This window comes from Melanaphis sacchari, unplaced genomic scaffold (assembly GCF_002803265.2).
Source record: "Melanaphis sacchari strain LSU unplaced genomic scaffold, SCAv2.0 Contig0_pilon_pilon, whole genome shotgun sequence".
NCBI classification, from domain to species: Eukaryota; Metazoa; Arthropoda; class Insecta; order Hemiptera; family Aphididae; genus Melanaphis; species Melanaphis sacchari.
In genome coordinates, this window is record NW_020270366.1 from 20,724,717 (window position 1) to 20,748,710 (window position 23,994).

At 24.8% G+C, this 23,994-nt stretch overlaps 1 protein-coding gene across 2 annotated transcripts; it reads left to right on the forward strand.

Annotated features, from left to right (window-relative positions):
- The first annotated feature begins 578 nt into the window (after positions 1-578).
- On the forward strand, positions 579-13,763 carry LOC112591453 (phosphatidylinositol 4-phosphate 3-kinase C2 domain-containing subunit alpha). Of its 2 annotated transcripts, none has more exons than XM_025335281.1 (30): positions 579-760; positions 3,097-3,307; positions 4,001-4,063; positions 4,148-4,307; positions 4,799-5,310; positions 5,376-5,545; positions 5,607-5,712; positions 5,789-5,935; positions 6,016-6,245; positions 6,313-6,412; positions 6,482-6,687; positions 6,760-6,967; positions 7,047-7,248; positions 7,317-7,478; positions 7,537-7,652; positions 7,723-7,876; positions 7,939-8,127; positions 8,201-8,426; positions 8,566-8,712; positions 8,779-9,027; positions 9,712-9,841; positions 9,925-10,080; positions 10,143-10,293; positions 10,345-10,501; positions 10,590-10,825; positions 10,918-11,118; positions 11,192-11,391; positions 11,527-11,612; positions 12,403-12,558; positions 13,329-13,763. In XM_025335281.1, exons 2-30 carry the CDS (start codon positions 3,115-3,117, stop codon positions 13,503-13,505), a joined length of 5,190 nt encoding a protein of 1,729 aa, XP_025191066.1. In that variant the 5' UTR covers positions 579-760; positions 3,097-3,114; the 3' UTR covers positions 13,506-13,763. The 2 variants fall into 2 exon arrangements, with proteins under 2 accessions (XP_025191066.1, XP_025191076.1); XM_025335291.1 differs by having other exon boundaries at positions 5,379-5,545.
- Positions 13,764-23,994: the final 10,231 nt, after the last annotated feature.

The following is a 23,994-nucleotide window of genomic DNA, read 5'->3' on the forward strand; positions in this document are numbered from 1 at the left end:
TAATACTATTCTATGCTATGACTTAAAAGTTAAAATAAACAAGGATGTTTTAAGTCCCCGAAATTTTTTATCAAAACCAGTGTCAGATTTAGAACAGATGCCGCCCTAGGCCCTTTAAAATATGCCGTCCCCACCCAAGACAAAAATATATTTATTTCTCAAATTCATGAATTTACTTCTATGTTTTTTAAATATATATATATATATATATATTTGCTCCCCTCACAGTACACAAACGTTTTATAATATTATAATATAATGATAGAATACATTTTAAGTGATCTATTTTATTTATTTAATCTCTTTTGAGTTTAACGATCTAAGTATCAATGATTTTAAATACTAAATACTAATTATTATTAAAGTACCTATTAAGAATCAATGTTAATATAATGGAATACGGTATCAAGGTTCTTAAATCTTAACCACTAACCAGTAACAACATTGACAACCGTTACTTACTTCATACTTGTTACAATGATAACAATTATTCAAGAACACAATAATAAATTTAATAAAATTGATAGTGTAGGTATTTTTGTGTTTAATATTTTTAATGTTGTGATATTTTTTCCCTTTTTTTTTTTTATTGTTATTACTGTCATTAGTTATTACAAAATTTGCTTCGAAACGCTTATAATTAATTTGCATCGAATTGCTTATTGAACGTCGAGTAATGATGATTTTCATTGTCTTATTGGTCAGTTGACCAAACATATACATTCATTCACTGTTAACGCATATTTTGTGTACAGAAAAAGTAAGTAAAGATCTTAATGTGCTAACGACTTTTTTTAATGCCCATCATTAATATCATACATTACAAAATCGTTGTTATTGACGTACTTATATATTTTTTTGTGCACATTTATGTATATTATATTTTAAACACTATTTAGAATAGTGTATTCAATTATACTATGGTATGTTATTTAATTTAATTGCTTTTATATTTTTTATTTAATTTATTTATATTGTAATTTAAAGTCTTTGAGTTGATACTATTCATTTGTAGCCATTGTAAATTAAAAATGATATACCTAAATGTTATTGCATATATTTATATTTGTACTTTTTTTTACATGCATTTTATTTGATAAGAACTAATAAAAATCTTAGAAGTGTAAAAATGTTGGTTTTTTTTTATCAAAATTTTCTTTTGTAATATTGTTAATTTAACAAAACTGAATTTTAAATTTACAGATATATAGATACCTAAACATTATTTAATTATTTTTCAAACTTTTTACTATTAATGATTAGTATTTTATAAGTGTTGCTTTATTTTATATTAACTATACATATTACATTTATCCAATTAATTATTAAATAATTATCAATGTTTTAAATTGTTCAAATATTTAACTAACAATTTTAATGGTTAGGTACCTATATGCTATCTTTTTTGTCTCTACTAATATTAACTTTGTTATTATGTAGTTAAATTATAGTAATTAGGTAATTAAAAAATAAATCATTATTTTATTTTGAATTTTATCATGTGTATTAGACGTATAATTAGAATATTTTGTCAATTTCAATTTTGAATAACTCTGACATAATATGTTGCCAAGTATTGAATTTAATATTTATTTTGTAATTTTGTAAGGCACTTAATTTATTGGTTTACTTTAGAGATAAATTAATAAAAATAACTATGTTAATCAGCTGAACATCGTAATCTGATAAAGTGTTTGGAACTACATTATTACAAGAAGTTAATGATAAATATTCTTATATTAAAGTCTCTAGAAGAATATTTCATTTAACTGAGATAGGTAGTTGTTATTAATTAGAAATTCTAAGAATTTGTAATACTTTTGAAAGAATTGCATGTTGTAATATTGTTATTTTTCTTAATATTTTTTCCTATTGAAATTATAAATTAATTTTGTATACTACTTAATTTATCTGAACTTAAATTGTATATGAATAACTTTAAAAAATAACTATTAATTCAATATTGTATGTTTGCATTTTACACATTATATAAATATTTATAAATATTTTCAAAAATATATTCCGTTTTGTAATTTTAAAATATACGATAAGTTGTCATTTTTATTATGTTGATTCTTAAAACTCACAATACCTTATAAAAGTAATTTAAAATAATTTTAAGTCAAAGAAAATGTTTCAAAGTTTAAAATATTAAAATTTAATTTAAAACTTATAAATTTATTTTTGGGTTGATAATTAAACTATTATTCTGTATGTATTTAATTATTTGTTTATAATTTAGTTATTTACTTATTCATATTTGGTGCTTTAGTAGGATGCAGTTAATTATTTTGGCATTGGCATAAAATTTACATGATAAAAAGTGCACACTCAATTTATACATTCAATAATTTAAATTTTGCTTTAAATAACAGAGTACCCTTCTATCATACTTTTATGAGTATGGTGATTATAAATTATTAGGGAGAAACTATTTGAATAACTAAATATACATTGAATTATCTGTATATTTTAGGTTTGATAGATTTTAGTAAAATTGTATTTCACTGTCTAATAAGATAATTTTTCATAATTTTAAAATATGACTTAAAAATTATATAAGTAAAAGTTATGAATTAAAAAAAAATTTTCTTAGTGCATAATTTATATAATTTTTCCATTATCTATTTAAATATGTTAAAGTTATTCCTTAAAGTTATTTGTACCATATTTCATAAATTACATACAAGATGTCTGTATTCACAGCTGTGATAATAAATACTATACATTTTTCCACTGGGACCTAATTTTTAATAACATATTTTATATGTATTAAAAAAATTCTATGTTGTATACTGACAAATATAAAAAAAATTTTATTTGTCTGTATTACTTGTGTTAATAACTTTATGTTACTTAATTTTGTATATTTTGTTTTGAAATTCATTCATTCATAAAGTTGGGATTAAAATTATTATCCAATCTGTTTCAGTTAGTATTTATCATTACTGTTAAGTATTTTAAGAAAATAGTCTGTTTAAATCATTTGTGTATGATTAGTACTCTATAATTGCAATTTAAATGTTAATTCTATATAGTATTTTATTAAATAAGTTATTAATTGTTATTTTGTTAATTTTATATTATGTATTTTAGTGTTTTAAACTCCTCAACATGAAGTCTACAGCTAAACCAGATTATGATAGAAGATTCCAAGAAGATCTTGAAAAAGCCCAAGCTTTAAGTTTGGAAACCTTAGCTCTTGAAGAGTTTCGAAATCAAAAGTTGAAATCTGCATCTTCAACATGTTGTGAAAAAACTGTAGTATCTACATCTACTTTTCAGACACGTTCAATGTCTATTACAGGTTTGTATATAAATAATAAATATTCAAAACAGAAAATATTAGTTAAATAGTTTCTATATAATTATAAGCGCCATTCCTATTAAATTTCTATTAAAATTTAATACATTAGACAGCATGAATTTGTTGATCATATATCAATTAGTAATACTCAGGCAATAAATGTATAAATATTTGAAAAAAAAAAGTTTTTCTTATAGTTTGATGTAGAATTTACAATCAAATTATTACGAACAAATCTATATCTATATCAATATTAATGATTGTATTTTTAGGTTTTTTTTTAAAAATTTGTTAAATTATATTTCATATATTTATTAAAAAATATTTAAACATAATTTTTTATTGTAGATGTTAAAAAATTTAAGTAAAAAAATAACTACCAGTTATTATGAAATAAATCCATTCTAATTTGATAAGTATCGAGTTATCAGAGTAATTATTATTACTTTTGATAATGACATTCTATTTGTTATTTTTACACAGATTAGAGTTATTATTTTTTTTAATAAGCTATTAATTTTATAATGTTAACTGTTAAAACATTTTAACAGTTAAAAATAATTATGAGTTTAGAAAAGAAATAATTACAATATTATATGACACTGTTCTCATTAATTTATTGTTTAAGTAATACATACTTATTTTAAAGTTGCTTAGAAATTTAATTTTGTGTTTTAATTAATTTTTTTTTAGAAAAAACAGTTAACTGTAATGACTTATCTAGATCACGTCCTAGACCAGGATCATTTAACACAGGTACTATAATTTGTTTTAGTCTAATGATTTTATATTTTTGCAAGTTATTTAAGTATAATTAATTTTTAATTTTTAATTTTCTAGGTGAACCATTATTACCACGTATAAAACCACCACCGCGCCGTAATACTACAGTCATTCCAAAAAGTGGTACTGATGATTCAATCAAAGATTTATTTAGCCTTGACTCACCACCAATCAATGATCTCATGAACAATTTGGAACCATTTAATTTTTTAGATGGGTAAAAAGTTACTAAATATTTTTTATAGCTGTATATGTACATATTTTAATCTGAATATGATGAGTATAATATTAAAAATATTTTAGTTTGGTTTGAGAAATCACAAATTATCTACACCTCGTTATTCTATGCTAATAAAATTAATTAATTTCTGATTACTTATGTTTGGTTTTGAACATCATAAAACATCCTGTTATGATTTTAATTTTTCCAAGTAATCTTTCTAGACAAAATACTTTTTTGTATATCCTAATGTTAATTGATTTTTCATTTTTTCTTTTCTATTTAATCCTTTGTGTTCAAACAATACAAAAAAATGATGAATTACTGGACAGATATTTGAGAATAGCTTGAGGTGTGATAAAGTGGTATGAATCTCACCACTACTATGCAATAAATACGTTCTGATTTAGTATATAATAATGTAATTATAAATTATAGTATGTATAAAAGAAATCTGTTTATTGACAACTAACTCTTTTGTGTTATAGGAATAAAAAGCCTCATACCAGTAATAGTAATTCAACATTCCAGAACTTAAGTGTTGGTACAAACACGTCAAATGTTAATTCAAACCAAAATCAATTTAGTGGGTCACATGATCTTAAACAAAACTTAGATGTATTGTATCAAGGTTATTTCTCTCCAAACAATTTTACTGGATATCCTACTGGTTACCAAATGACAGTTCCTCCTCAAACCTTCTGGCAAGGGCAAACCATCAGTAGCTGGTCTGCAAATAATGTCGCTCATACTCAACAATTAACAAGCAGTTCAAATACACTTACACAAACACAGACTTCACTAGTTGGGATGAAACAAGAAATTTTTGCTCCAAATCTCATAAAAAAACAAAACAACAATAATCTCATTGATTTAAACTTTTTTGATAGTATAGAAAATCCTAAGGAAAAATGTTCAAATGTTAGAACTAGTGTTCTTGAAGATTTTGATCCACTTCTCCATGGAAAATCACACATCAGTTTTACTGAAGAAGACCAAGGTATATTTATCTAAATATTTCAAACATGTGATATCATTATTTATGTTTATATTTATATTTTATAGTAGATAAAAATGAGTCTTTATATGCTACATATGACCCGTTTGATTATATGTATTCTCCATCAGTCTCTTCTCAATCATCAGATCCAATTTATGCTGCTGTTATAAAAACACCTATCAATTCACCTCCACCGTTACCGCCTAGAAGCTCTTTGACTCCAAAAGAATCAAAAGTAAATAATTATTAATATTAATTTTATTAAAATAATTTTATTTACCTAAAATATATTTCAGGCATGTAAAAGTTTAACATATGAAAATGTTGGTCTAGTAAAACGACCTTCAGTATTTTATGATCCTGACATGGAAGCATTTTATAAAATGGTCAAGGAAGTTAGAAGTATGTACTTTTTAGTTTTTACCACTTATTTTTGATTAAGTATAATTTGTTAATAATTTAAAATTTTCAATTTAAGGAAAATTTGTTTATACTGATTCAAGCACTAATGAAGGTATAGTAGTGTGCTCAAAGTTTGAAAATAATCTGCATCAGAATACCAGTACTAAATTTATAGTTCACTGTGAACCAATTAGGAAAACACCAATTATATTTACTTGTGATGGTATGCTGCTTATGATTTTAGTTTTTATAAATGCGTATTTTACCTATGCTATGGATAACTTTTTATTTGTTTTTAATTAGTCGGAAGTAGTGTTGAACACGTCATATCACATGTAATTTGTGAATTAGATTTGGAAGATGCACATCCTAGTGATTATTTTCTTAAAGTAAAACAATTTTCGGAGTATATGCTGCCGATGAATACTCCAGTCATTAATTTTGAATGTGTTCATGAATGTATTAAACTTGATAAAGATGTTGAACTCGCACTTTTTCATAAGAACGATGTTGTTCATATTTATGCTAGAAAGGTAAAACTGTCAAGATTGTTTATATTAAGTACATTCTATAAATTATATCATATTTCATTACGTTTAGGCTCAAGATGATGTTCATGATAATGAATTGGAGTTGAGTGATTTGTGTCCTAATGAACCATCTCAACCTATCACACATGATACTTTGAAAATACTTCTTGGTAATTACTTTTAAACTGAAATAAAATACTTTGAATTTACATTCAATTTAATTATACATTCAATTTTAGATACACTTGATGGTGAAATCCTTAAAATCCAAGATCATGCTGTATCTCTTTTTAAAAAGCGAACTAAAACACCATTACAACCTACTGGTGTTCAACAAGCAGTGAAAGCATTAATTGCTTTCTTAGGCAATATTGAACCATTGGACATTACTTTGACATTAAATAATTTTGTTTTGTCGTGTAATGAAATTTCAAATGTCATACAGGTATTTGATATCAAATAAAAATCCATGATTGGTTTTTTTTTTTTACATTATGTCCTTTTTATTTTTTTATAGGATGTGTACGGTTCACGAACTGAAGTGATTTCTGACGATGGTTCAGATTATTCTGTTGTTAGATTGAAATTTAATGAGACTGAAAAAGTAGATCATATTACTGATGTGTGTTTAAAAATAAAAGAAAATGTACAAACATTAATTGAAAATTATTGTAAAGCTTTCAAAGTTGATTTCCAATTAAATTTTAATTCTTCACAATTAACAGGTATAAAATAAATTTAACTTGATAGTTTGAAAGTCATTCTGAGATAATAACTATTACTTATTAAATTTTTATCTTATAGGGACTAAATTGTCTTCAAAAATACCAGATAATATTGTGATATATGTAAGTTGTTTGCATCGGTTATTTTCTTCATGGAGTCATGATGAATATTTAATCGCTGCTCAAATTTACCATGGTACAAGACCAATTGGTAATACAGTTCTTTCTAAAGCTGTTATAGCTGAATATTCAATTTACAAGCGTGTTGTTTTTGAGTCTTGGTAAATTTTACTAGTAAATGACAAAAGCTGTTTTGTTTTTAGAAATTGTTAGTATAATCATGTTTTAGGTTGGAATTCGAAAATATGAGTTTATGTTTGCTACCAAGAGAGAGCCGATTAGTTTTAGTTGTGTATGGTAGAACATTTAACACAGAAGGCCAAGATACATCAGCCACTGTTTCTCAAACAGAACTTGGATGGGGTGCTATACAATTTTTCAATGTTGAAGGGTTTGTTATTTAATTATTTAAAAAGTAATCAAATATATAATTTATCAATATATTTTAGAGAATTTTCTCAAGGCAAACATTTATTGTCACTTTGGCCACCATGTGCTGATAAACGCCTTGGTCCAGCACCAGCACCTGGTACGCACCCGTATAGTCATTCACATCCTGTTCTTAGTATGTATACCAATTTTCTAAAACTATATTATTACCTATTAGATTTCAATGACTTGAGTGTTTATTTTAGGTATTGAAATCCAAGAGTTTGACTTTAAAATATTTTTTCCTCCTGAGTTTCAAGATAATCATATAATTAAAAGTGAAAGTTTTGATTTTACAAGTTTAGACTTAAATACTCAAGAACAGTTATTAAATATTATTTATCAAGATACTTTTACTAGGTAATTTTTTAAGATTGATATGGTTTAAAAGATAATAATTTATGTAATATGATTATATACAGACCATTGTCAGAGGATAGGGAAGTTTTGTGGGAAAAGAGATACTATCTTTTATCAAAGCCTATTGCTTTACCTAAAGTATTATTGGCTGCTCATAGTTGGGACTATGCATGTTTGGCTGATCTGCATTCAATGCTCAACTCTTGGTCACCCATTGAACCTTTAGATGCATTACAGTTATTCTTACCATGGTTAGTATTAACAAAGAATAAAAACAAGATATTACTTATTAATCATTTTTTTTTTTACTATTATTTTGTTCAGCTTCCCTGATAATGAAGTACGTCGTTTGGCTGTCAAGCGAATAAGATTACTTAGTAATGATCAGCTGATTGACTTTCTTCCGGAATTGGTACAGGCTATAAAACATGAAACCTATGATAATTCTCCTTTGGCTGAGTTTTTATTAGAGAAAGCTCTGTCATCACCTACTATTGCTCACAATCTTTATTGGTTTCTTATTCAGCCACTTCCTGGTCAATCGCCTCAGGTATGTTTGAAATGAAAATTTTATTTTTGTTTTATGTAAATCTTACATAAAATTATTTTAAAGTGTGTGACTAATTTAAGTTTTAATTAAAATGTATTTGGAAATAAAAATAATATATATTATTATTTTGATAACTTAGAATTCTTACGACATTCATAGTCCTGATGATAAGACAGTAAGTGAATCTCGGTATTATAGAAGATTGCAGTTATTGTTGAGGGCATTGATTGCAACTTGTGGTGAAGCACTTAGAAAGTGTTTTTTGTCTCAACAGCTTTTAATGAAGGTACTTATAAAGGAAATAAAAAGTAATTTGTAATATAAATATTTTAAATATATTTTTTATTTGTAGGAATTATATGATACTGCGGAAAATGTTAAAGTCAGCAAAGAATCTCACAGACTTAAAGTGCTGATCCAAGATTTAACCAATATTGATCAGAGTTTAAAAGATATTCCTACTTGTCTACCACTTAGTCCAAGTATGCAAATTTGTGGTATACAAATTAAATCATGTTATTATTTCCCTTCCAATACTTTACCATTGAAAATCAATTTTAAGTGCTTGGAACCAAATGTCTCAATTCCGGCTATTTTTAAGGTAATATTATTTAAATTGTAATCAAATAATGTACCAATATCTTATATAGACTGTATTTAATACAGATATAGAATATAATTAAGATTATAATATAGCAATTTTAAATATTTTGTAAATTATCAAATGATAGTATTTATATTATAAGGCTCAATAGAATTCCAAAATAAAATTCTAATTTGTAAAAAGTATGAGTATAAAGTATTAAAGTGTCTAAAAAGTACAATTATTAAGTCTGACAATAAGTTCAAAAATATAAATTATTCAATTCAAAACTTTTAAATTAAAAAAAGAAATAATTAAAATATATTTTTATTTTAAGTATGAAAATTAATGCTTTAATATGATTGATATATAAAATAGTTATCAATTTTTTAAAATTTTTATTTTGTGAATTGAATTATTTGTTTTTAATACCTTTTTTTGATAAGATTTTTGCAGATTACCAGTTTAATATTATTTTATTAATAAATAAAAATAAAAATAATTTAATAACATTTAATGTATAATTAAATTTAAATCACATTTTTTTTTCACTTAACTCCATTTACTATTTATCAATTCTTTTTTTCTTATTTATCTTCTCACTCTATTATATTTAATTATATCATTGCAATAGAGTTATTATTTTATCTGATAAATTGTGTTACTTAATATTAATTACTAATGTTTTTTTTCTTTTTACAGGTAGGTGATGATCTACAGCAAGATATGTTAACTATTCAGATCATAAGATTAATGGATAAACTATGGTTAAAAGAAGGACTAGACCTAAAAATGGTAACATTTGCTTGTGTTCCGACCGGTGAAAAAAGAGGTATTACAATCATAATGCTTATCATATTGAAAAAATAATTTTTGTATTGTCTTATTATTATAAAAATCCTTTTATAATTAAAGGTATAATTGAAATGGTTACAAATGCAGAAACTTTAAGAAAAATTCAAATTGAATTAGGATTAACTGGTTCATTTAAAGATAGGCCTATAGCCGAATGGCTAGCAAAACATAATCCGTCTGCTTTGGAATATGAAAGAGCAGTTGCAAATTTTACTGGTAAAAATCATCACATTGTTGGGTTATTATTTGAAATGTATTAATATCATAATATATCTTAGCGTCATGTGCTGGATACAGTGTTGCTACATATATTCTTGGAATATGTGATCGTCACAATGATAACATAATGATGAAGACTACTGGACATCTGTTTCACATTGATTTTGGAAAATTTTTAGGAGATGCACAAACATTTGGAAACTTTAAAAGGTATTTATATATATATATTTGTATTTTTTTTCTAAATTGTATTTTTCACAGAGATCGTACTCCATTTGTTTTGACTTCTGACATGGTATATGTGATAAATGGTGGTGATAAACCATCTACAAAATTTCAGCATTTTGTTGATACTTGTGTTCAGGCATTTAATATTGTTCGCAAACATGGAAATTTGTTATTGAATCTATTTGGACTGGTAATATATATTTTAATATTCTATTGAGTTTTAACAATAACTTATTAATATAAAGTAAAGTAATAAAAAAATGTTATATATTTTATAGATGGCATCATCTGGAATACCTGGTGTAACAATGGATGCTGTAAATTATGTACAAAAAGCTCTTCTACCAGAATTGTCCAATCCAGAGGCAGCTGCTTCTTTTGCTCGCATGATTGAAAATTCAATAAAATCTCGTTTTACCCAATTTAATTTTTTTTTACATAACTTGGCACAAATGCGATTCAATAATGAGCAAAATGGTACTGAACTTCTAAGTTTTGTTCCAAAAGTATACACGTAAGTTATCTTATTAGTTAGTATTTAAAATATCAAGTTTATTTTATTAACTTTTATGATTATTTATATTATGGTATGATTATTTGTCACAGGATGGCACAAGAAGGAAAGATTGTTTGTGTTGAAGTGTATGGATGTCAAAAGCGATATGATCCAGAAAAATATTATGTGTACATTTTAAAAGTTTTTCGAGAAAATCAAAGGGATCCTTCATATCTGTTTAGGTCCTACAAAGAATTATCAGAATTCCAACAAAAACTGTTACTATTATTTCCATTAGCAAAATTCTTAAGGTGAATTTATTCATTATAAAATTTAATATAAAATGTTCAATGCAACATTTGGTAAATTAATAATCTTTTACAGTTTATTGAATACTAGTATTCATATGGGACGATCACATATTAAGCAAGTAGCAGAGAAAAGACGTGTGGAAATACAAAATTTTTTGAACACATTATTTCAAATGGCTCCTGAAGTAAGCCATTCAGATTTGGTATATACTTTTTTCCATCCACTCTTAAGAGACCAGCAAGAGGCCAGTATTGAAGATACTAAACTAAAGGGTAAATACTTAAATTTTCCTGATTTTCTTATAATCTTATAAAATGTTAGAAATTAAAGTTTTAAATAAAATTTGTTTTATTGAATTGGATTGTTGGCAGTAAGTTATATGACTATAATTTAAATTTTATTTATAGAACCAAAAAAACAAGGTTATGCCAGAGAAAATCGTATATTAGGTCAATTAAAATTGACGTTACATTATCAGCGTGGTGCATTTATGGTAAGTAATATATTATAATATATAAATGTTGTCAATGTCGGAACTAATATTTTGTTAATCTTACACTTAAATTAAAAGCATAGCTTAAGAAAAACAATTTAGATCTTAATTTCTAGGTCAGATTAGGTTAGACATGCAGTTAAATACTATCTATTTTTTTCTTACTTTATTTTTTTGAAAAACATTTTAAAGAATTCAAGTTTCAATTGCTTATAAAAAAATAATGCCTATGTATTTTAATTATTTATAAATTATTTTGAACAATTTGCTCAAAAATATTTTGTGTCTAGTAATTGATTTTATGAGTAATCTGTGAAAAATTTAAATTTCTACAGTTTTTCATTTTAAGTTAAAATAAAAAAATAAAATCAGTTTAGTCAAAAATTTGTTTTGCATAAAAATTCCCAGTTTTATTTAATCTTAATTTTGTTTTTACTGATTATTTTGAAAAGCACTACACATTTTTACTTTTACCACCTTAAAGACCAGCAAAGTCTAATTTTCTATCAGGGACTAATATCTTAAAGATGAAAGTTCTTTTTTATAATAGTCTTATTATGTAAACAGACTTTTCAAAACAGTAAATTGTTTCCTTTAAAAAAACTACAATTTTACATGTATTAGAAATTCCACATTAATTAAGAATAAATTATTATTTTGTAAATTTGATAATTTTTATCAAAGTTTTTTAATTTAAATTTATGTTCTTAAAGTTTATTGACTTTTATATTAGGACAATAATCTTTATATCCATATTTAACCAAAAAATAATGAATTGTTTTTACTTTAGATCATGGTCCATCATGCCAAAGACTTGCCGCGCATTGCGGGAAATCAGGAACCATCGACATATGTAAAAGTTTATTTGTTACCTGATCATAACAAAGCTACTAAACGCAAAACTAAAGTTGTTAAAAAAAATTGTTATCCATCGTTTATGGAAATGGTAAGATTTTTTAGTGTTCACAGTCTCCAAAGGGTAATATAGAACAATAATCACTGTATATTCTTTAAATTTGGATTTAGACAAAAATTAAAGTAAATTCAGTTATCATTAAGTTGAAATGTAGTCTTTTCTTTAATAACATTATGCATTATAACATTATTTTAATCTTTTTCAAAATTAGATAATTAGAAAAATTAATTAAGAGGACGTTAAACCTATATTATCACATGTGTTGTCTCTGTTTAATAAATATACAAAATTGCAAATTTGCATTCAGCAGAATTAATTTTTGAACTTAATTTTAATTTTATAGTGAATTGTCTTATTATCAAAGTTAAATTTAAGAATATTATTTGTGCTTAGACATTGGCTTTTTTTGATGTTTTCATTCTTAAATAAGGTATAACTGTATAAGTATTGTAAATATTATAATTTGAAAATTCTCATATCTAGCGTAAAAATTAAAATGCCAAAAAATCTAACATTTAATCAAATGCAACTTTGATAATAACACAACTTACTGTAATATTAATTTACAAAATAGGTTTTATTGAATGTGAATTTGTGGGTATAGCATCCTCTTAACAAAAATTGGTTTACAATTATAAGTAAATTCTCATATTATTTAATGATTATATATTATGGAGTATGTTTTTCTAGATCTCACATTGGAGGCTAAATGTAGTCTACTAAATTTTTTATAAATATTATTTTTTTTTTTATTTTATTAATTATTTAAAACTAAAAAGTAAGTTTTGTATTTTTTCCAGTTGGAATACAGAATGCCATTAGATGTGGTTAAGTACAAAATTTTGCAAGCCACTGTATGGAGTCACGACTCATTACAAGAAAATGAATTTTTGGGTGGCATTATTATAGAACTCCATGACATTGATCTGAACTCGGAAACAACATCCTGGTATAATTTGTCAAATGTGCACAGGTGACAGTATGGTGTTTTTTATTAGTTTGACAAGTTTTGGCCATTGTGATGAGTATTTGTTATTTTTTTGTCTTTTATAAAATACAATTGTTTTTGGGTATAAAAACAATAATATTTTTAAATGAATTCCATAATTTTATTAATTTGTTAATCAGATATTTAATCTTAACATTGATGATGTATTACTTCTTTTATAAATTGTTATTGGGACTAAAATTGCATTTTGGTGTTGGGTTCGACTTCACTTCCTGTTTTTATTTTATGTTATTGTGTATTGAGCAATTTCAATTTTTATAATAATCAATAATTTTATGATTTCTACTGTTAATCATATTTTATTTTTATTTGTAATAATAGTTGATAAGTAATTGTCTAATTGTATATTTTAATTTTAAAGTATATTATCGAGCTTTAAATTTGAGATATGTTGTTTTATACATACTATTCATTATTATTGTTATTTTATTAACAAAAATTATTATTGTACTGCTATAATAGAAGACAAACATGTTATTTGTTATACTTATTTATTCAATAATGTGATCGAATAATTCTGAACTCTGACTGGTTTAAAGAGGTAGATTTTATGAATTATATATTTTTTTTTTTTTTGTACATACTCACATGATAGCGTTTATCATATTAGGATAATTTTTATCGTCGTATATCAGCTTAATCGTACTTTTATTAGCTGTTTTTTTTTATTTTGTTATTTGTAATCTTTTTGTGATTGTTTTTAGTTGATTTGTCGTAATCAAATTTGTTTGTTTTGTGTATGTATGGTTTATGTTTAAATTAATTTATACTTTTACTTTTATTCATACATACTGATGTATGATTTATTATTTATCTTTTATCTTATGGTGAAATTAAAGATTTCGTAAAGTAACAGTTTTAACAAAAATAATTCTACATATTATATGTTGTATACAGTCGAATTTAATATATTAACATAGTAACACATGTTAAAATATACATGGTCCATATTAAAGTTGGTAAGAATAATTTTTTCAGTATTTTATTTTGTTACTTTTATAATAATGATTAAAATAATTCATATATTCATAAAAAAAACTATTGAGATTATCCAATTATTCCTACTTATTATTAACAAATATTAATAACATTAATAATTGAGTACATTTGTGGCTGAAATCATAAAACTACATGAGAAAATGAATTATATTTTTTTTAAATTTTAATCATTAATTAAATATATTTTAATATATTTAATTAACACTATTTTTTTAACTCTTTATTATTGATTTTACACTTTTCCATTTGTAAACATTATATTTTCTTGTTTTTGTTTTATTGTTGTGTTATTCAATTAATTTATTGAAATTATGTTTTCAGTGAGATCCTTGTGTAAAATTGTAACATACCTTTTTTTTTTGTTTGTTTCTATTCATTTATACTATTTAATATGTATAACATATCCTAAGCAATATAATATATTTTACATCTTTATAATTGACCATTTTACCAAATTGAGTGTTTGACTTCCAGGCAACATTAAAACAAAATAAGACTGATAATATGTTAATACATTTTAATCATTTTTTATTTTTTTTGTACTTTTTAAATTTTATTCAAAACCAGTGATTTAATTTAATTATTTTACCATTGAGTTATATGTGACCATTTACCATTATGTGTAAATCATTACAAGTCATTATTATTGATACATTTTCTAGTTTGCTATCTACTGTTATAAGCAATCTTTTTTTAAATTTTTTTTTTTATTGATACTACATGTTTACTTCAATAATATACAGGTCAGCTTATATTGTAACGATGAAGACCAATCATTTTATTATTTAGGGTGTGTGTATTTTATTTCGTTGTTACTTTTTGTGTAAAAATGAAAAACATATTAGTATAATAAATTTTATAGAAAATAAAATTAATGCTTAAACCTTCAGTTTTAGAGATAACATCCATTTAATATTACTATTTATTATTCAATAAAAATTTCAATATTATCTAATAACAATGAAAATTTTTATATACATTTTTTATTTAGTAATCATTTTTATTATTGATTTTTATTTTTATTTATTTTTTTTTTTTTGTTTATTTGGCATATTGATGTTGTATAGGAATAATAATTTTATTGTTGCTTGTATAATTTAAGACTTTTTAATGTTTTTTTAAATATTGTTTGTGTGGCTGTAATAGCTTTTTAGATTTAAATTTGAATATAATCTAGAATATTATGTTTGTGTAATAAACTAATAATCAATTGTTTATTCTAATTTTAAATGTTTTTGAACATTTGACTTTTTTTTTGTTTCAAAAAAAATTATTGAAAAATATAAGAAAAATTATGAATGATTGATTAGGCAGGTTTATTACTATGTGTCATGGATGGCAACCATCATTAAAATATTTTAGTAAAATATGCATTATATCATTATGCTCACTGCTCAATGAATTTTGTATAGTTAAATAATGTATTAATTTTCATTGAAAGGTATTAAGTTTATATTAGTTATCAATGATAGAATGAGTTTACCTATTAATCAAACTTAAAGGTATCTAATTATATATTTTATGATTTGTTAAAAGTTTTTTTTAGTGTTTTAATTTTTAAATATTTTAGTGAGTGTTGAGCATTTTTAAGTTAATATTTTATATACACGTGACTAGCTTGAAAATGGAATTATCGTAAAAAATCGATAATAAAATACAGATTATTCTATAATATATGATTTAAGATTTTAACTGAAAGTGCCCGGACTAAGTGGATAATGATACAATAATAAATAATGATAATGTATACAAGGTGATTAAAAATATATTTAATTTAAATTTTTATCATATAAATATTCATAATGGATAAAAATATTCAATACATTTTTTTTTATTTAGAATAATCTATTTTTATCTAACACGATTTGTGACTTTTTAGTTTTTTACAATATTTTAGAGTGGATTTTAGAGGTCAGCTTTAGAAATTTAAATGGGAAGCTATACTTTTTTTGCAATTTTATGAATAATTTTTTTTTTTGGAAGTATTTTGGTAAATAAAAATCAAAATTTGGACGAGTAGTTTATAAGTCATAAGTATTTAAAATTTACATGAGCGTAGTGGAGTAATACGGCCCCGCTCACTTAAATAGGATTGCATAAAATAAGGAAAGGTTTCTGTTTGAATTTCAAGTTGCCCCCTAAAAATCTCGCTAAAATAATGTAAGAGGATATAAAAAATACTAATTCAGTTATTTCTAAATAAAAAAAAACTGTGTTAAAACTTTTTCTCTATAATTATGAATGTTTTATATTTAATAGCTTATAACATACATTTTATATGACTATATTATTTAAATATATACTTAATTACTATTATAATAATAATATAATAAATGCAATGATTTTGCAAACATTAAATCGACCTACCTCAGTAATAATATCAAAATAAATTAGTTTAATATCTATGTATAAATATACTGTATAAAAATAGGTAGACTGCCTTTGCTCAGAATAATTTTTCATATATAATGGTTTATTGTTTAATTTAAATTTAACTAATATATTACAGTTACACCATGATGATGATGATGATGATGATGATAATGATGTATACCTAGACATCTATTGTACAGCACTGGTTACCTATACGATCCACTTTTTTTATTACGTATACAAAGTGATTCTTTTATTGTTGAACATTCATTATTTTAAAATCTGTTATTGTTTTTCAAAATATGTTTTTACATAGTTTACAGATAAAATAAGACAAACTATATATTTTTAAATATTTTTTATCGTTATAATTGATTTTTCGAAGGAAAATATGTAGGTATTTTTAATTTCATATTGTGAAGTAGAATATTTATTGGAATATTTCTTTAAACAAAAGTCGAAATTAGGACAAGTAATTTTTGATTTACCTATAAGTAGGAATTTTGGTAGATGAGCGAAGTGGAGTGGTACGAGGATACTCCGCAAAATGTTAGTCTACTACTCCGCTCATCAAAACTTTAAATACTTATAACTCAAAAATAATTCTTTCGAATTTCGATTTTATGTAATTGAAGTACTCTAAAAAATATTTTACTTTAGAATATAAAATTAAAAATGTGTGCTGTCCTTCAAAAAAAAAAAATAAAAATAAAAAACTTAAATAATTAAAAACATTGTTTTATTTCGTCTGTGATTATGTTAGAAAAATATTTTCAAAAACATTAATAGATTTTGAAATAATAAGTGTTCAACAATAAAAGAATCACTCTGTCTATGTACAATCCAACCATCCACATGGTAAGATGATGTACCTTATAACTATATTTCACCATATGTGTGTAAATGGTTGTGCGTTTGTCTGTAAACATGTTAATCTCGGAAACCACAAAAGCTATCGAAGATTCATATCATAATATTGAGTTTGGTTGATAATCCTTATTGGTTTTTATTTTTATCAGATGCCGTAAAAAAAAAAAAAAAGAAAAATCATGAATAATAATATATAATACTTCAAATATTTAAAATAAACAATAATTTATTTTAGTTAAACACATGGAAGCATAATAATAATTATTTACTGACAATACAGTAAGGTACACTTATCGGGTCAGTTGATTAACTATAATATTAATAATCATTAATTACGATTTTTCTATGTACACACTCTAGACACTATCTTTAAGTACTTTAATGGATTAAATGCTCGAACATCATAAATCATTTTTTTTTTTTTATCAAATAGCTAAAGTTCATTTTCAAAAAGTTATGTGCATTAGTCGTAGAGTCTCTAATAATATACCTAATAGTAATATTTTTATTATTATATACAGACTATAATGTAGACTTTAAAGTTCTAAAATGAAAAAGAGAAATTGCTTAGGTAATCACTCGGCTGTACATTAATAGTGTTTTTAAATGTACCTTGTTATTGAGTACGTCACCGTAACGTTTGCGTAAATTTGAATTCGACAATTATCAAATCATTGCATATGTAAAACAAGATTCTAAGCGAAGACGGTCTTTCAGTCTATTATAATATTAAGTTGGTAGGCGTAAGTAGAAAAATTGATATATACCTATTTTATATTGTTATTATGCGGTAGGTCGAATTAATTTTTGCCAAATACATTGCAATCATTAAATGATTAATTTTAATTATTACAATATAATGTTTGTGTTATAAATAGGCAAAAGCATAAAATTAAATATATTGAAAATTCCATTGTGACTTTATATAGGTAGAAAAATATTATGCATAAAAGTTTCAAGTGATCACGAATAGTATTTTTGAGTTAAAATAACCAAAACTTACTATTTGTTTTTATTTTATAAAATTAAAGCAAATATATATATATATATATATATAATATATATATACGAGTATATTAATTATTGAAAACTATTGGCTAACAAAAATGGAAATCATGTTATTTAAATCTAAAAAAATAATTAATCAATTTTATCTATTAAATTTATTTTATATTTTTAAGCTTTATTATTCTTAGTACAAATGTCGTTGGCCTTATGAAAATTTAGTCCATGTTTTCCATATGACTTACGACATTAAAATTTTGTTAACTGATGAAGTACTCCTTGGAATTTTGAATTAGATAAAATAATATTTTCTAAAAGATCATCTACAAAGTAATTAACACTAATAAGAGGGGGGGATAATTTGAAAAACAGAAATTAGTATTCAATAAGAGCACGGGCCATCTTTTGAGCAGTTCAAACAATCCAAAGAATTTGTAAATATATTATCTACTATCTAGTATATTTAAAAATGTTAAAAATTAGAATCTTAGTAAATTTATTATTTATGAAAAAATGGAAGGCAAACAGGCTTAGTATATGCATATATGTAGTATATGTATACATCATAAATGTGCGTTGCTTTAAACTCCATGATGTGATAATTTATATATCTTTTATGTCGGGTTGTTCAGTATTAGATAATAATTATATGTTTATGTGCTTATAGTTGTTCGTATAGTAGTTATATAAGTACATTGTAGATACAAACCTACATATTTCATGGAATTATTGTGACGCACAAATAATTGTGAGTCTGTGAACTTCATGAAGTCATATCTTATTCGTTTTTTGAAGGCAATTGGGAAACATTTTTATTTTTTTGGCGACAGACAATAATAATATATATATATATACTATTTACCGACGTCCAAGTGCTCTTCTGATTTTCTGTAATATGGCAAATAAATAGTAAGAAAAATAATGTTGATATTGGTTTACTATAAAATGCGCCGAATGGCTATGACGTGATAATATATTATTTAGGTATATTATATAATTAATGATTTAGATAATTTATTATGATTTATTTCCTGGTCTATTTTCTTACATTCACTATTTTTTTTTTTTTTTTTTTTTTGTGCCTAATATATCTACATAATAATATATTGTAATGTTGAATGTTGTGTTTCATCAAGGCCATATAAAATAAGGCTGTAACTAAAAACAAATTTCGTAGGGAGGAGGAATCATGGTTACGGTATTTTAACACATTATTATTATTCCTTTACTTAAAATGTTCGTTCAAAAAAATTAACAGCGTTCGTTTAACAATTAAGACATTAATATTAATTGGAAACAACATTTTAATCTGTTATGTTTCAAAATAACAATATTTTAATTTTTACATATAATTAAAATCATTTTTATCTTTAATAACGATAAAAGATACATGTTATACATGTTGTAATAATCTTACAAGATGAAACGTAACGTACCTAAAGATTTATAATGTATACTCTGTGATTTGTGTAATAAATCTTAGGTTATAACATGTACCTAAACATAGCCTATAGCCACTTTAAATTTTGTTTTCATTGTTATTACATAATTAATTACTACATAAACATAAATTGATGTAGGTACTGTATTGTTTAAATTTTACAATTTAAAATTTAATCATATAATAACCATAAGAATTTTTATTAATAGGTACCTTGGTACTGTATTAGTATTTTTAATTTATAGTTTATTATATTATTAATCAATTATACATTCATATTTTAACTATTTAAACGCGTTGTAAAAGTTTAGTGATGTGTATTAAATTACAAAAAATAAACAAAATGTGAAATATGTACCGTAGTCCGTAGGTAACAATATTGAAAAAAGAGAATTCCAATTATATTTCCATAAATATTATACTTCATAATGTAATCCACATATTATAACATATTATTATCACCTACTTAAAATTATTAAGCATAGTAGTCTTTAGTAACGTACATAACTTTGTGATAATAATTATTAGGTACTAACATATATTATTTTACAGCGTTGTATCTGCCAATCCATGCAACAATAATTTGGAAATTAAAAATATTAATTTTGTAAGCACTGTAAGTGCGTAAAAGAAAATTCGTATTTTAAATAGGATTTAATATTATATGAAAGGATTAGTTGAATATGAAATAAGTCGGGTAATAACTACAAAAATATGATTGATTTATACCAGTTACCAATTTTTTTTTTTAAATTTTTTATCGTAAAATAAAAAAATACGTTTTACCTACGACCACGTGTAAAATAACTAATATACATATATGTATATTAGGTTTAGTAGTATACTGTGTTAAGTGTAAACAATATCTTAGTATTTTACTGATTATTTTGTGAAGTTGACACAACAGTGTGTATGACATTTATAAAAAGTCAATAAATATAAAATGTATTTCTTTTTATTTGATCTATCCAAAAATGAGCAAAAATAATATGTATTTTGTACGTTTAATACTACTCATTGTTTATTATTTAATCGTGTAGGCTTTAAACGTTCGTCTGATGATTAACTAACTTTATGCGTCAAAGACATTTAATTTATACGTATTGTAGTCTGCAAGTATACAAGGTATAAGTATAGGTAGTGATAAATAAGCGATTTTGAAATTAATGTTTGTGTACATGATATGTAATACTATACAGGCTGATTCACCGGGCATGTCAATTTACAACGCGACAGCCGCTATAAAACTTAAATTTTTGATTATCATACGTGAGTATATTAATATTACTATTTAGATGATGTTTGTGATATAAATTTACAACAATTGGTATTACAAGAACAAGAATAGGCATACCGATTTTACTTCTCAAATTTGCACATTAAGTAGGCACTATTGTAATTTTTTTCTTTCAACCTATAACCATCATTACAACGAATTTTAACATTTTTAACACTTTGGATTATGTAGTAGGCCACTTCTAATGTATTCAAATCGTACATATACATATCAATTTATAAATATAGAAATTAATATTTATTTGTTTGTCCTCTATAAATTCAAAAAATGGATTGTTTTTAATAACAGTATTTTATTAATAGATTTCTCGAGACTCAAAGGGTGTTTACAATAAGTTGACGAATGAATTTAGTTTTGTGTTGAAAATCTAATATGTTTTTGTTTATTTAAATGTTTGTCATTGGTTACAGATTATATTACAACTATATAATAGAAATATAGTATGTTCATTTTTTAAATATATTTAAAAATAAAAACAAATTTTATAAAATCAAAATACTTATGAACATTATTATTACAATGATACTTTTATAATTTGCTTCATTAATTCTAGATATATTTTGTAAACACATAAGGAAGAATACCAATTATAACAACAATAATCGATAGTCGATAGTTGGGTTGAAGTTGTCGTATCATACGATTCGTATGCAAAGGGTAAAATTTTAATTTTTTACTCAGGGTTGGCCGAACAAATATATGCCAAACAGGATCACGGGGACTGTGTCCTCTTCTCGGTTTATCTTTATCAATTTTTTTGAAATCTTACTAGACATTATATCGTATTTTATTGTAATATTATGATTATTACTCAAGTCTGGTTCAGATGAAAGGTAAAGGGGTTGTAATACTACACAATCAACTAAAACAAAACAAATAAAACGACAAAGTTAATAAATTTTTGTTTTTTTAAAGAGAACCTACTGGATTCTTCTTGGAAATGTATTTAAATTACATATCATACAAATACTATCAGATATATCCTTCCGCATTGCAGCAGAGCACGAACATGAATTAAAAAAAAAAAGCAAACGCCAATGGATGACGGTCTTACGAAACAAGATATTGTACGACATTACGATCGATTTTAAGGATAAGTGTAAATGATCGATATCCGATGTACTACCGACGAATCTTTGAAGGGGGGAGGGGGTGGCTAAAGAAGCTATCACCCATAGATTCGAGTGTATAATAATATATAATTTGCTCGCACGCGAAGAATTAAAAACGGTTGTTTCGACTTACCACCGTGACGCGTTTCGCGGTGCTCGAAGACGCCTACAACAATGGTAGGTATACGTCATCAGAATTTTTTTTTTTTTTATCGTTACGTTACAATTATTTTATTACTATTGTACTGCACGCGTATAGGCGTACGTATTGCCCACCTGCAAAGCGTGAATATTCGGCGATGATCGTGTCTTCGGCGCGGCGTGTGATATACACAGACACACGGCATGAAAATATACCTAACATAAATAACGCGGACGCAGAGCAATAATATAATATGGGTACCTACGTTTTTAGCCAGGTGCGCTCCCACAACGACAACCGGTCCAGTGTTGGCCACGGCGCCAGTCAGTGAACAGCGCTGCGAATCTCGCGATTTCGCACGACCGACAAAACGCATGTCGATAATATTATTGTATACGCGCGGTATACCTATATAATGTTGCATTTGTGTGCGCGTGGTGCGAGTGCAGCGATCGAGCGTTTAAATTTTTCAGAAATATTTTTGTCACGCCCGCTGTTATGTCGTAGAGGTACTAGGTAGCTGGTGTCCGGCATTCCGATATAGAGACTTGCGCACGTGTCGTTCCCACGACGAACGAAAAAAAATAAAAAGAAAAGGAAAGCGAAAAAAATAAAAATAAAACACGTCTACTGAGTAAAAACGTGAGTACAAACCTGAGATGTGTTATAACAATAAATTTTGTACGAATATATCGATATGTGCATTTTATCGGGTGGAATATTTAAGGGGAGGGCGTGTAGGTACTAGGAATACTAGGTATATGTCGTGCGCGGACATTGCACGCGGAGTGTATTACTGTATCATACTCGCATATTTATTTACTTACGTACCTACGTGAATGTATGGTTTATATATTGTATTGTTTACACGCGCAAACTTTATCCCAACAACGTTTTTCCTTCCACGCGGGGACGTGCAGGATATTTGAAAATCAGTGTCGCGATACTATGTAGAATATACTAAATACTCATACGTTTTAAGTATTTAGACACTCGATTGATACGTTAAAATAAAACAATTCGTGGTTTTTTTTTTTGAGACTTGCATTTGTTTATATACACATATACCGGTATTTTTTATATTTTGAATAGACGATACGGGCTGTAGTGTACACTGTACAGTCCATATTTTATGGCTTAATAATAACAATAAACAATGATTCATTAATTAATAAATAACATACACAGGTATCAAATTATTTCAACCAAAATTATTGA